At 33.7% G+C, this 15,102-nt stretch overlaps 2 protein-coding genes and 1 long non-coding RNA gene across 28 annotated transcripts; 2 read left to right on the plus strand and 1 right to left on the minus strand.

Moving 5' to 3' along the window:
* Positions 1-146: 146 nt before the first annotated feature.
* On the plus strand, positions 147-6,830 carry LOC145807988 (enhancer of mRNA-decapping protein 4-like). 26 transcript variants are annotated; one of them, XM_082907185.1, is made up of 13 exons: positions 147-356; positions 442-645; positions 1,076-1,155; positions 1,429-1,620; positions 1,736-1,975; positions 2,533-2,750; positions 2,896-3,006; positions 3,420-3,501; positions 3,889-3,939; positions 4,029-4,196; positions 5,364-5,696; positions 5,775-5,894; positions 6,533-6,830. In XM_082907185.1, exons 10-13 carry the CDS (start codon positions 4,104-4,106, stop codon positions 6,728-6,730), a joined length of 744 nt encoding a protein of 247 aa, XP_082763311.1. In that variant the 5' UTR covers positions 147-356; positions 442-645; positions 1,076-1,155; positions 1,429-1,620; positions 1,736-1,975; positions 2,533-2,750; positions 2,896-3,006; positions 3,420-3,501; positions 3,889-3,939; positions 4,029-4,103; the 3' UTR covers positions 6,731-6,830. The 26 variants fall into 26 exon arrangements, with proteins under 26 accessions (XP_082763311.1, XP_082763312.1, XP_082763310.1 ...); XM_082907186.1 differs by having other exon boundaries at positions 2,533-2,709; XM_082907184.1 differs by having other exon boundaries at positions 1,736-1,983; positions 2,533-3,006.
* Positions 6,831-10,459: 3,629 nt separating this feature from the next.
* On the minus strand, positions 10,460-12,234 carry LOC114320126 (uncharacterized). Its single transcript, XR_003649701.2, has 2 exons — positions 11,688-12,234; positions 10,460-11,024 (listed from the first exon to the last, which is right to left on the minus strand). It is a non-coding gene; the product is annotated as an uncharacterized LOC114320126 (long non-coding RNA).
* Positions 12,235-12,641: 407 nt separating this feature from the next.
* LOC114320125 (Ubiquitin-conjugating enzyme/RWD-like protein) lies at positions 12,642-14,424 on the plus strand. The gene has a single exon (XM_028267235.2). The coding sequence runs from the start codon at positions 13,213-13,215 to the stop codon at positions 14,173-14,175; it is 963 nt and encodes a 320-aa protein (XP_028123036.2). The 5' UTR covers positions 12,642-13,212; the 3' UTR covers positions 14,176-14,424.
* Positions 14,425-15,102: the final 678 nt, after the last annotated feature.

The raw sequence follows: 15,102 nt of genomic DNA on the forward strand, positions 1-15,102 counted from the left end.
TTTAAAAACGCTGCATATTCTATTAAACAAAACGACACCGTTTTATAATGGGAGGCGTTTAAAAACGCCTCCGAATGTGGTGACCCACACGCGCCCCTTTCTGTGAAAACCTTATTTTGAATCAGAGCTCTCAACCCTTAACACATGCGCACAGATCTCTCTCTCTCAACCCTCTCCATCGAAGCTTAAATAAAAAAAGATTCAGATCGAAGCCCCGATCTGAACAAAACCTGATTCAGATCCATCGAAGCTTAAATCACTCTCTCTTGCTTCAAACCCTTTCGTTTCTCTCGATTCGCAGATCAGTCTTATCTCTATCTCTAGTTCATGTTCGAGTTCGCAGGTCTTTCTTCATGGTAAGTGTTGATCAGTCTTATCTCTATCTTCTCACAGTCAAGCTCGATTGAAGATGATACTTACTGATGGAATCATTCGATTCAGGTTTGCTAGGTTTTATCTAGATCAGATCGATCGATTGAAGATCTATTGATTGATTGAACGTGATTTCGAAGTTCAACCTTCTTCAGCTCGGTGATTCAATCTCAGATTCGTTCGGCGATTTCGAAGTTCTCTCTCGATTTCAAAGCTCGGTGATTCAATCTCAGATTCGTTCAGTGAGGAAAGTGAGCACCATCATCTACCAAGGTGAGCACCATCGCTTCAGATTCTCTTGTTTTTTTTCCCTAAATTAGCATGTTGAATTTTAATCTCTGTTTTTTTATTACCCTAAATTAGCATCAGTTTGGATTGATGAAGTTATAACTGAAAGGAGTTTTTTATTTTTATTTTTTTGGACAGTGTAATTGGAAGGAGTTATATGAGACATTAGAGATTTATGGGTGGGGTGGGTGTAGTTTTCAGGATGATGTTAATTTTTCCAAAGTAATTAATATGGATTCATTTTTAGCATGACATAGCTTCAAAATGAGGTCTACATCAAATTGGATTGCTGCCTTTATATATTAGTATATATATGTGTTTCTTTTGGTTGATTTCATAATTTAGTTGTCCCATAAATTCATGTGTTATTTTGGTTGATGTTTCTCTTTTACATTTTTATAAATTTGGTTTTCAGAAGGACTGAATAGAATTGAAGGACTAAAAGTGGATGCCAATTCAGTGGAGACCAACATAGTAACCTGAAATTGACATATGGTAATATACAATGTAGAATAAGTAGTTTGTTTGGTTAATATATGCATATCTAGAGACCATTATTTCTTGATCCGATTTACAAAAGAAGTGGAGCTACAAAATGTCAAGAAAATAATTTTCCAGTGTTTATTTTTTTCTTCATATAGTATTTGTATGGTGTTTAAGTGTTCCATATTATCTGCAAGAGTTCCAATTGGAAAATAAATGAACAATTGTCTACACATGCAATGCGTTTTTTTAATTGTAACACTGACACAGCTCTTGAATCTGCAGCACTGAGTGTAAATATTGGACATAAGACTAGCAGTTCATTGTTAAAGAGATTGTATATACATCCTCCTGATGCTAGTCGTGTATTACTACCGGATGGTAGACACTTGGCCTATTAGGACCAAGGTGTTCCGGGCGACAGAGCTAGATTTTCTATCATCAGTACACATCCTTTTCTTTCATCCCGACCTGCAGGTACAATAATCTCATTCTCAAATCTTCTGGAAAAGTAACTAAATAGGGGAACTTAATGAGTAATAACTATTCATGCTGATGTTTTGCACACATTTATTTGTTTTGTGCAAATAAGAATACCCGGGCTTAGGGCTTCACTACTGCAAGAATTGGCATTCGCCTGGTAACTTATGATCTTCCAGGTTTTGGGTTAAGTGATCCCCATCCCAACAGGAATCTTGAGTCATCAGCTATGGATATGTTACAGTTATCATATGCTGTGGGGGTCACTGACAAGTTCTGGGTGGTAGGATACTCAGGAGAGAGCATGCATGCTTGGGCTGTACTCTCAGATACATTCCTGACAGAGTAATAGGTATATTGGTCTCTCTCTCTCTCTCTCTCTCTCTCTCGCTTATTTTATTTTATTTTTTAATTAGTAAATTTCTCTAAATAAGATGTTAGCCTTTAGGGACCCATGACTTGCAATTTAGAAGGCTGTATTCTGACTAAATGTTCTACCCCTGGGGGTTATGTTGGTTTTTTATCTGCATTTTCTTCATTGTGAGTAATTCATGTTCATGTCTTGATTATGTTGAACATTGGTCTGTAATAGTCACTTTGGAATTAGGAGGAGCTGAAACTAATAAATCCTCGAGGAATTGGACTGTTAACTAGCTGTTTTCAAACAATCTGATATGACCACATATCAAATGGTAATAATATGTTATTCCTTTATACTGAGATTCAAATATCTATGAACATACATGACATTGTGCAACTGCACGACCATTATTTGCCACTGAAATACTTATGATATGTTTCAGAAAGTATTGTGATGCTTCAGTGTCACCCACATAATAAATAAAGAGGTGAATATTTTTGTTCTGTTGATGCTTTTTATCTCTGATCCATCCTTGGCTGAATTTGCAGGTGCAGTCATGGTTGCTCCAATGGTTAATCCATTTGAACCAAGCATGACAAAGAAAGAAAGATATAGAAGCTGGGGAAATTGGACACCACGAAGGAAACTAATGTACTTTTTAGCTCGGAGATTTCCTAGTTTTCTTGCTTACTTCTACCGGCGAAGCTTCTTGTCTGGAAATCATGGTCAGATAGATAAGTGGCTATCATTATCGCTAGGAAATAGGGCAAGTCATGTTGCCAAATGCCAGTCAATCACTATTCCTGCTTTGATCTCAAATATTTTCTTTAAAATTTAGATTTTTGGCTATTTATGATTCAGATTGCGATGTACTTAAGGATTGATTGATGTTCATTATAATGTTGATTTAGGATAGAGCTTTGATAGAGGAGCCAATGTTTAAAGAGTTTTGGCAAAGGGACGTAGAGGAATCAGTCCGACAGAGAAATGTAAAACCATTTGTGGAGGAAGCGGTATTGCAGGTTTCAGATTGGGAGCCAATGTTTATTATTTTTTTCTTTTTCCTTCCTTTTTTCTGAAGTCAATTCTTGTTGTTAACTTCAATGTTTATATATTTTCTTGCATGTATTTATCATAACTGGATATTTTGAATGCTTTCCCTGTTGCTATGTTCTTCTGCTACCCCCTCCCCCTTCATCTTCTTTGTTACTGGTCACCATTTTCCGCTTCATTGGTTATCTATAAGACAACTAAGAAAGCATAATTTATTTTCCATGACCAGTTGACAAACTTCACCCAATCTTTGAATAGTTACCATCAGCTACTGAATTAGGGCAGGTTTTGAACTTAATTTGAATAGTTATCTACTATTTGAATAGTTTTGAACATTTTCGTAGATGTTTTAGTCAGCTTGTTGTTTTGCTTGGAATTGCAGGCCGGAAATGGTGGTAGGATGGTATCATTCACATCCTGGATTTGGCTGTTGGCTCTCTGGTGTGGACATCAATACTCAACAGGTTGTATTCTATCTTCTTTTGTTGTTGTTGATGGTAGTAGTGGTACAATTATGTAGTTGTTTTACTACTATTAATTTATATAGCGATTTTTGCATGGTACTTTATTCTTCTATTATGTTTTTATGTGTTCGTTATCGTTAGTATCATTATTCTATGATGGCGTTTTCCTATGACCTTTTTTGGTTGTATAAAAGAAACATTTTTGCTTTTTCTTTGCCAAATTTAACTTGTAATTTTCCATTTGGTATGAGCAATTTTTTTTTCTCCTATTCTGCGTTTTCTGTTGTTGATTTGTTTCCTTCTCAAGTTATACTTGCAAGAAATTCTTGGGCAGTTTACCTTTTGCATTCAATGTGGAGTAAATAATTTTGAATGTTATGTCTGAAGATATGAAGAAATTTCTATACTGGTCAGTCCCATAGGAAGGCATCCATTCAAGTGAGTGCTGAATGAGTGGTGCCTTTGTGTTTCTGATAGCTGAGGTGTCACCCCTGAGTTTTATCCTCTAATGGCAATTTGTTTTGCAGGCATTGATCCATGGGCTGAATAGGCATTATTACTCAATAGCCATTAATTACAGGAAGAATGAACTTGAGGAGAAAATGCTACTGAACCTGCACAAGAAGAAGTGGACTGATGGCTTGACACTGCAACGATTTGATACCCATTCCAAGACCAATGAGCAGACTGTTCAGGTAAGTGAAGCTTTTTGTGAGGCCAAGAGTTTCATTGTCTTGTGTGTGTGTTGTATTTGGCACCTTTGCATTAAGGTGCAGAGGCTACACATTTTTTGTTTTTTTAACCTCAATTTTGAAAGATTTTTATCGTGGATTGCTGTGTTGCCTTTTGTACCTGAGAGTCAAGGTCCATAGAGTGTTGCTATCCTGCATAGATGCATAGGATCTGATGCTGAATGCCCTAGAATCAAAACAATAATATGGGAATGGTAATACAATCCAGTATTGAGATAGAAGTCCTTCAAGTGTTGCCTGTAGATTGCTTCAAGGGGTTAATCTAGTTTGTTTTTCTTATATCCTGAAGACCCAAAAATAAGACACTAATATGGAGATCAGTCATGACATGGATATTATGTTTCTATTAATTTTTTTTTTTCTCTTTGCGAGTTTGTTTTCCAATATATACTAGAAGGCTAAAATCTGAGCCTTTTAATTTTGTAGTCTGGAAGAGATAACTCAAAAATCAACTTTGGATGCACTCAAATCAGTGCATTATTACTTCCCTAAAACTTCCTTATTCTTCATTTCATTCTTCATTGCATTTTAGTAATGTACTAATGTTGCTCCCTTGGGGTTGAAGTTGTTCTGTCAAGTTGGATTGTTTTCATAGGAAGTTTTTGTGTGGACAAAATTATCTTGTCTCTGATAAGCTAGACCACCCATGGGTAACTTATATAGGTTCCTCTATCCATGTGGATGACTTATTCCTCGGTTTAGAATAAAGTAATTTGCTTCATGCAGATAATCATTTACCATTGAGATTTATTTGGAGTCCTTGAAGCCCATTAATTGATGTTGTTTGAGGATAACCTCAAGTTCCCTGTGGTTGAACTAGAAAAGTGCAATCTATGAAAGCATATGCTTCTAATAGGCGGCATTTGCAAGTCAAGCACAAAAATTGAAGGAATTTAGTAGGAACATACCATGCATGTCTAAAATTTTCATCAAAAGAAAATTGATGCCTTAAGTATTGACAAAACAAATTAAGCATGCTAGGGGTGTTCAAAAAACTGAATCACTGGATGAAACCGACCAATTTGGACCAAACCGAATGATTATGGTCGGTTTCAAAAAGCCTTCATGGTTAGCTCAGTTCTTATATCTTATATGCAAAAAGAAATGCAGAAGCAGATGTCGGTGATGGTTACTGTCCTAGTCACTAAAGAAGGTAAAAGGCTGGAGACTGCCCTAGGGAGGAGCATGGAAAAAGCTGTCAAGGCCAATACTGATGCGTTATGGGCTCATTTTCAGGAAGAGAATGCGAAACAAGAGAAATTAGTTAGAGAGCGTACACAGCAAATAACAAGTTTGATCACTAACTGCATAAATAAGGACTTGCCAGCTATGGTGGAGAAAACAGTGAAGAAGGAATTGGCTGCAGTTGGACCAGCTGTAGCTCGTGCAATTTCTCCGGCCATTGAAAAAACAATATCTACGGCTATTACAGAGGCTTTTCAGGTTGATATTCTAAAAGATCCAAGTCTTATACTAGGGATGTAGTCTTGTTGAGAACTAATTGATGCCCATGTGGTGCAGAGAGGAGTTGGTGATAAGGCAGTGAATCAACTGGAGAAATCAGTTAATTCAAAACTTGAAGCTACTGTTGCTAGGCAGATCCAAGCACAATTTCAAACTTCTGGCAAGCAAGCTCTTCAGGTATGCATAAGTTTATAGTGCTAGGATTTTACTGATTGAGTGTGGATGTATTTTAGATGACATTATGGAGCAGTATGGAGAGCATTATTGACGCTGAAGTGATTCTTTCTATTATGTTATTATGACCTTACAAATTCTGGATTTCATTTTTATGCTGAATGATCTGTTATTCACTTCTTGCTATATCATTAACTATCTTAAAGGTTATTGAGGGATTTTGGTTCGTTTGAGACTTTGTTGATTCTCAGAGCCCTTTTTCTTGTAATCTTTAGATATTAAGGTCTCTCTCTCTGTCTCTCTCTCTTAATGTGATGTGCATGAGACACTTGGTGAATGTCATATTTTAAATTATCATTTTTATTTTGTCAAAGCAGCATTCCTGCAGAGACATAAACTCATCTTGGGTGGACAGTCCATTATCTCTCAACTTTTCAAATGTAGTGTCTGGCTCTAGTTCTTCTTGCGTATGTTATGCATGTATATGGGATTAATTGATGTTTTGTAATTGTTGTTCAATAACTTCAAAATTTTTATGGGTCTCTCTCTCTCTCTAGCAGTATCTGACCTGAGGAGATTGTATGCCTTACTAAATGAATCTGGAAATCTTGATCTGACTGTTTGAGCGATTCAATATGCAGGATGCATTGAAGTCTAGTTTGGAAGCTTCCGTTATTCCTGCCTTTGAGATGTCATGCAAAGCCATGTTTGAGCAAGTTGATGCTACCTTCCAGAAAGGAATGATTGAACATGCAACTGTAGCTCAGCAGCAGTTTGAGACAAGATTTGAGTTTGGTGGGTTATGTTTTATGACAAGATGGATGGATTTTTCATTTTAGCAGATCTGGAATCAAAATTTTACAAATTGTAGTCTCTTACTTAAACACGGCTTGTTAGTTTTTTTTTGAATAAGAAATTGAATTAATGCTTCATTTGTTATTTGAATGAGAGTTATTATTTTCAATGTTAGTTTTTTTTTAATGTGAAATTGAATTAATGCTTCATTTGTTATTTGAATGGGAGTTATTATTTTAAATGTTAGTTTTATTACAGATATTTGAATAGGAGTTAATATTTTGTATGTTAGTTTTATTATAGGTATTTTTTTATTAATTGAATGAGAAACTAAATTCAATATTTTTTACAGGTATTCTTTTTAATTTAATCAAATAAAATTAGCATAATATCCCAAAAAAAAAAAAAAAAAAAAAAAGGAAGATATGACGGCGTTTCTACAAACGCCTCCTAATCCCTCAACAGTAACGGTAATATTTTTAAAACAGATACGACGGCGTTTCAAAAACGTCGCTAAATATTGTTGGTGACGTCAGCGTGCGTGTGGTGGGACATTTGGCGGCGTTTTAAAAAACGCCGCCTGTACTAATATCACGACGTTTTTAAAACGTCGCAAAGCTACAGCGACGGCCGCAGCTTCGACGTTTGGTACTAAACGCCACAAAAGGAATTAGGGGCGTTTTTGATACATATGGCGGCGTTTTTTAAACGCCGCTAAAAGTGCGATTTCCAGCAGTGACTTTGGTACGTTTTCATACTTTGTTGTGTTTATTGAATTTTTTAAAAATATATTCACAAATATTTTACTAAACCTATATTGTGCTTGGAACCGAATTACAATTATTGGACTAGGGAAACTTATTGATAAGTCTCATACACAAAGTTCAAAATCTATATAATTTAAAACAAAATATGTGTACTAATTGGTCCTATATATTTTTAATTGTTACAAAAAAATCTTTTTAAAAAAAAAAAAATAATTTAAAGATGCTTCTACATCCCGCTACTGTCGAACTTCCGTCTGACGATTATTAGAGACTCGCCCGAATATTCAACATCACTTAGAAGTCGCCAGAATATCATCAGAAATTCATCGGAGTATCATCGGAATGTTCTGAACATCACCGGAAGTTGTCAAAATGTCTAGAATATTTGCTAGACGCCAAGAATATTGTTGGAAACTCACCAGAATGTCTACACTATTGTCGAAAAAAAGAAGAATAATAAACTGAGAAATTAAAGTAAAAAACACATAACAAAATATACTAAATATTGATAAATTGAAAGAAGACAAAAAACTAAGAACAACAAACATCAACAATGGGGAAAAAAAAATGTTATTTTAAATTTTTGTAGGGTTTAAGCAAATAATTTCTAATATTAATCAAATTGAAAAGCAAGCTTGGAAACTGTAAAATGTTACAGTTTTAAAATATGATTCTATTAAGTATTGATTCTTATTAATCAAATTGAAAAACATGTTAGAAAGTGTAAAATTTTATAGTTTTAAAGAATGATTCAATTCATCACAAAAAAAAAAAACTGAAACTGTAAAATTTTACAGTTTTCACTGTTTGTAACTAAAACTCGAAAACAATTTGTTTAGAATTTGAAAATTTTCTTCATTATTACAGGAAAATAAAAGTGTATAGTAGAAAAAAAATTAAAACTGGGAGATCAAATTAAAGAGACAGATATAGAAAGATGCTTGTACTCCGATAACTATTTTTTTATTTAGATCAAGGCGGATCCAACGTAAATCTACTCAGATCTGATGTAGATCTACATTAGATTTGAGTAGATCTACTCATCTTCTTCGTCGAAAACTCATCTCTTTCGTTATAAGATAAGTGAGCACGAAGTAAGGAGTTGGTGCTCTATGGTTGCCCGTGAACCCCCGTCAATGGTGGTCGCTAGTCGCCGGTAACGATAGATTAGAAAGAGAGAAAAAAAAATGAAGGCGTGGTCGTAGTCATCGCCCATATCAGAGAAAGAGAAATATAGAAGCAATGTGTAAGGAAAAAGAAGAAGATGAATGAGTATAGGACTTTTGGGTCTATCAAAATAGTTTTGGAATTAAACAGAATACACACTTTTTAAAAAAAACTTGTGAGTAACAGAAATAATAAGGGGTTGTTTAGGATAAACTAAATAAGTGCACTTTTTTACTTTTTATGAAATATGGATTGGGTTTGAAGTGATGTGGTAGAGAGGTGATATGACTTAAACAAGATGATGAGACTTAAATAGAATAGTGACTTTTTTAAATTATGCCAAACCAAGCCTAAATCCTCCTAAAAATGAAGCTCTAAACAGAGCTTTATACACTTAACAATAAAAAAACAAAACAACATAAAATCAAAACATCACATCACATGGGATTCACCACCCTTAGAGCTTCATTAAAGCTCTTATTTTAAAGTTCTAAAACATTTTTGTGTAAGTAATTTGCCTTTTATTGTTTTAGTTTTTTATAAATAATATATTCACATAAATTTTAAAAATAAACAAATCAAATCATCAAATTTCACTTTGCTTGTTTCCACTTTTCAAAAATACTTTTCAGAATTTTTACTATCTTATTTTTCATTTTTTTTGTTTTTACTGAATTTTTTTAATGTTTTAAGCAAATTTTTTACTTTTTAGACACATCTAACATAAATACGCCTAAAAAGTAAAAAAATTATAAAAAAACTCTTTTAAAAATTCACTAAATATCAAAAATATAAAAAAATATAAGAATTTAGTACATTTTTTGTATTTTTATATATTTATTAATTTTTTAAAATATTTTTTCACAAATTCTTTACTTTTTAGACACATTTAAGTAAGGTGCATCTAAAAAAGTAAAAAAAATATTTAAAATTTAAAAAATATTTACTAAAAATAAAAAAACACGAAAACCAAAAAATTAACTTTTAAAAAATTTAATTCAAAAAATTTAAACCAAATACACTGATTAGGAAGAAATTGCTCACTATTCACTCTTAGCCTTGGGCTTGGGCTTTGCCCTTGTAGCCATCTCCATTTGTATTTCAGGTTTACATCTTTGATGACGCTTGATTCCAAAGCTGTTCATCAACCTTCTTATTTTTTTGGTTGGTACTAAATTAACTTAGCTAGCTTTGACCACAAGCCCATCTAAAAAAAGGGCAAAAAAAACAAAGAGAATTTTTTTTAAGGCTTCTGTATTAAGATTTTATAAAATCAAGGATATGTAATATTTTCATATTAATTGGGGTCTCTCAATATTTTTATAGAGAAATTTTGATTCAGAAAAATTTCAAAACATAGACAAATTTCTCTATGTTTTGAAATTTCTCTGGTTTGAAATTTCTTTGGTTTACTAAATTTCTCTGGTTTAAAATTTCTTTGATTTGCTCACAATTTTTTTTTTTTATATTTTGATCAATTTTCTCTAATTTGCTCACAATTTTCTTTGTGTTTTGATTAAACTAGAGAAAATTATATTTTGACTCAACTAAGCAACATAAATACCCATGATTACTTTCTTTTTCTCTTATTTCTTAGCAACCACACAATTGGTTGACAAGCAAAAGAAAATGATTGTAATAAAATTAAAGTCCTAAAAATTTTGGGTTTTAGTTAATGCACTAAGTTGAGTAAAATCAATCTCGTTAATCTTGTCACCTAGTTATCTATAAAGTTGGGTCTCTCAGCAAACAAAGAAAGTGACAAAAGGGCGTAATTTGCCATTACATTGAAACGTTTAGCGGATCAAGCCACGAGTTGAGAATTTAACAAATACAATGTGGGAGCCAGAAAAAATATATATCAATTTATTGGGTTAATCCAAAGAAGGCCTGCCAAGGGGCCAATTATTGAGCTTATTCGGCCTACCCCGTCTATAAAAGGAAGACACCTCATAGCATATAGGTATGATTTTCTCTCTGCACTTCACAGACAACATTCTTTACTATCTATACTCCTCATTCATAGATTCTAACTTCATCATCGGAGTGTCCCCGGCCGGTAACTCCGGTTGAGTGGCATCAACCATATTTATCTCTTGCAGGTTCATGAAACTATCTTTATTGAATTTCACCAACAATCCATGTGAGAGGATATTTCATGGTCTCACACACAAGTTACAAATCAAGAAACAAAAGCAAAGATACAGTAAAGATTACAAGGTGTATGTATATATAGAGATTAATGGATCGATCAATGTGTAGAATGAATCAAAGAAACAGTAAATCTTACAATTTCGTTGGAAGGAGACGTGGACCATGGTGGCTTTTCTCCGACTCTCTGGGTTTGAAGAGGAGAGAAGGAAGAGCAAGAGAGAGAAAGGATCAGGAAAAGTTTAGACATAGTCTGCATGGATTGAGAGAGAGAGAGAGAGATGAGTGTGGGTCATAAATGGGCAAGAAATCTTCAGCAATTAAAAAAATTATTTTGAACTTCTTTCATTATTAAAGTTAGAGAAAGATGTTAGATTTTAAAAAAAAATAAAAAACTTTGTCCACAAGAAAAAAAATAAAAAAATTCCATAGTTGGTTGGGTATTAAAAAGTGAAAATTGTTTAAGAGTTCTAAAATAATGAGCTCTAATAGCTCTAAAAATTACTGTAGCCCCAATTGATGTGATGTTTTACTCTTTGTTTTTTTTTTTTTTTAATTTTCAGCACTGCCAGCTCATTAGAGCTAGCTTAGTGATTCCTTTTTAGTGGTATATAGCACCACTGTTAAAAAATTATGGGTTGTAGGTCACCTATTTAAATAATTTTATTGTTTGAAAATTAGAATGCATTGACATACTCTCACCTCTACAGTTGAGTTGGAAACTATTCTAATCAACCGGGGTTGACTTATGCCTGCTTGGGTTTTTAGAAAAATATTTAAAAAATAAATAAATAACACTTATCATTTTTATATAATTTTATTTTATTGAGAGTGAAAATAATTTTTAAAAGATATTTTTGGTGTGGTTTTTGTTGTTGTCAATTTCAGAAATTAAAACCAAAAAAACAGTTCATACCTAATGTAGGTATATCAATTTTGGCCTTCTCATTTGGAGCGAACACCAAAAAATTAAAAGAAAAGTTGATCACATTCTAATATTCTCTCAAAACTCTTCTTACATATATTCTGCCTTGCCATCTTATTTCGGACAGCCTGGAGAGAAGAAATTGTGTGGATTTAGTACTGTTGAAATTAAAAATAAACATTGTGGCTATGAAAATCCTGAAATTTTTGTGGTGATAGACTTACTTGTTTGGTATCATTTAATTTTCTGTTTTATGTTAAAAAAATAAATAAAAAGAAAACATAAATTGATTTCACACGAAATGAAAACAACGTTGCTTCTGATTTTTTGTTTTTGTTTTTAAAAATTATTAAAATTAGAAGGAAAATAAATAAATAAATAAATAAAAGAGAGAAAAATTTGAGGATGCATCGTAACTTTCCAATTTTAAGTCTTATGTGTAGGGTGCTGTATTTGTTGCAGTTTAAATGATTTGATTAAAGCTTGTCTTAATTTTAAAGCCTTGTTTGGCATAATCTATTTTAGTCCATCTTTTTATCATTTTTAGGTCACATCAATCAACATCTCCTCTTTATTTTTTTACACATCTTTTTATAAAAAGTCAAAAAGTACACTTATTTAAAATATTCCAAAGAGATTGGTTCGACCGGTTTCCCAAACAAAATGATTGTAACATTGTTGAAACTGTTATGTGCCTCCTTTCTTACACAACTTTGATGGACCGAGTCTTGATCAGAGTTGGTTTATAAAATGTACAAATCAAATTATGATGAATTACAACGTGAGAGAGACCGAAGAATTATCTATTATTAAAAAATACAGCTACTTATTCCGAAGAATTGGTCAGAAAATTGTCCAAAATTTGCAGCTCTAATCTACACGCTAATCAAATCTCTGGGTAATTTCCGTTTGAAACCAGTATCCACAACGACAGCAACTACACATAATTGAGTTTTTGGCTAATTTTTGTTTGTTTTGACAGAAAGCAATTTGTAATTAATGCTAATAGTTGGATTAGTGGTGCCACGCTGTGGAGGTGATAATACGGTGATATTAGTAAAATTTTAGTCTTCAAAACTTATTATACATATACTTTTCAAAAGTGGAATATTTTCCGATGATTTCTGCTCACTTTCTATTTCAATTATAAAAAAAAAGACCCAAAAATACGAAAAATATTTTTCTGCTGAAAGGGTAATTTAATCAGCACGGCTAAGAAATAAATAGGACAGAGAAGTCAACAATGGTGACCTCCTTTTTATATTGAGAGGCCCTGAGACCAACCTCTTGCAACTTTCTACATCTCAATAACAAAATCATGGTTTGGGTTCAAATTCTAACAAGCGTTCACTTTCAATCCTTGGTTTATTCTTGTTAATTTACTTCCAAAGATTGACTTGAACAACCCTCTCAAAGTCTTATTCAATGGGTATTAAAAACCAAAGTCTTATTAAATTCATTAATGCCTATCCAGCAAATTTAAATACAGGGTAAAGATCTTCACCATTCTGCAGATATGGCATTACAATCTTCAATCAGATTCATCGACTCTGCACTCTTCTCCACTGGTCCTTTCACTCTCTCCTACTATGACCCTGACCAAAAATGGCTAATTCGATCACACTTCATTTCTCTTCTCCAAAACTTCCCTTCTCTCCGCCCTTCCACCGATACTTTCACTCACAACGATGGCACCAACTCCAACCTTTTGAATGCCACCGGTGACCTTTTAGTCTCTCCCTCAACACCTGTTGTCCCTATAACCATTTGGGTCCATGAAAACTACCCTCACATGGCCCCAATTGTTCTTGTCTCATCAAACACCATGTACCCAATTCACCAAGACCACCCCTTCATTGATCCTTCTGGTCTCACCACATTGCCTTATCTCCAAAATTGGCTCCACCCAAGATCCAACCTTTTAGACCTTGTCCCCAACCTTGTCAATCTCTTTAGCTACAACCATCCTTTCTACAATTCCAATGTTTTAAAAATGGAGGCTATGGAGAAGCTCTCGCTTTCCCTTGTCTATGACACAGTGGCTTTCAACGCTGAGACTGAGGAGGAATTAGAGAGGTTATCGACCCTCCAGGGCAAACTGGTGAAGAGATTTGATGTCGCGACAGGCATGATTATCGGGCTTGAGGATGAAAAGATGGACTTGAAAAGGAGAGTGATGGAGATGACAGAGGAGGCTGATGTTTTGATGAATTGGTTGAGAGTTCATGACAAAAATTGGGATGAAATGGGAGATGAATTTGAAGCTGTGGGTGAGGAATCAAGGGCAGTGCTTGATTGCTTGGCTAAAGAGAGGGCCTTGGAGGACTTGATATATGCATTGGACAAGGCTGTTGAGCAAGGGGTTGTGAGTTTTGACATTTATATTGGGCAGGTTAGAAAATTGGCTAGAGAGCAGTTCTTGCATAGGGCTTTGGTAGTTAAATTGAAGGGTCCTGAAATGCTTACTTGGTCAGATTGATATCAAGATAGTACCAGTTTGGTTTGGATTGAATGTTTCCTTTTGAAACACACCAACACAAATTTGCACACATACTCTGTACATATATGTTTTAGAATCGAAATTTTCTTTTGTGATTTTCTGTTACGATCTAGCTATCATAGTTTTTTTTATTTAACGGTTTAGATTTAAAATAAAACAAAATAACGTCAATTTGAGATGTGAATTTTTTTTGAATAAAATAAAATTGTTGCCATTTTGAGTTCGGGATGTTCTAGGGGTAATTTGGGATGATCTAAATAAATGTATTTTTTGACTTTTTATGAAAAGATGTGCAGAAAAGTAGAGAGATGGTGTGATAGAAAAAAGATAAAAAGTGTGTACTTATTAGTACACCCCAAACAAGGCCTAACTAGGGGTTGTTTGGGGTGTCCTAAATAAGTACATTTTTTGTCTTTTTGGACTAGAAAATTGAGAAACAAAATATGGATGTTTGGGTTAACTTTTTAACTTTTTATGGAAAAATGTGTATTAAAAAATTGTATAAATCAGTGTGTAAGGGAAAATTAGAATTGACAGTTGTGCAACCGTAAATTTTGACTTTTGGTGAATAGCGATAACTTTTAAATTTTTTGAGTCACTTTTTGACTTTTTGATTTTTTCGCAACTTGCCAAACTTGGCCTAAGTGTACTTTTTGACTTTTTATGAACTATAGGTTGGGTATGGATTGGATTTAAAGTGATATGGTAGAGAGGTGATGTGACTTAAATAAGATGATGTGACTCTTTAACTTTTTAACTTTTTGAGTTTTTTAGTATATGCCAAACGAGGCCTTTTGGAACTACATATCGTATCTTGGTAGAGAAAAATTGGGTGGGCTAAACTGGGCTAAAATTTCTCATCCCAAAATAATTAAGGCTAGGTTGGGCAGGCCATTGGGCTGGGCC

Source organism: Camellia sinensis, chromosome 14 (genome assembly GCF_055761805.1).
Source record: "Camellia sinensis isolate YWXY chromosome 14, ASM5576180v1, whole genome shotgun sequence".
In the NCBI taxonomy this organism is placed as follows: Eukaryota; Viridiplantae; Streptophyta; class Magnoliopsida; order Ericales; family Theaceae; genus Camellia; species Camellia sinensis.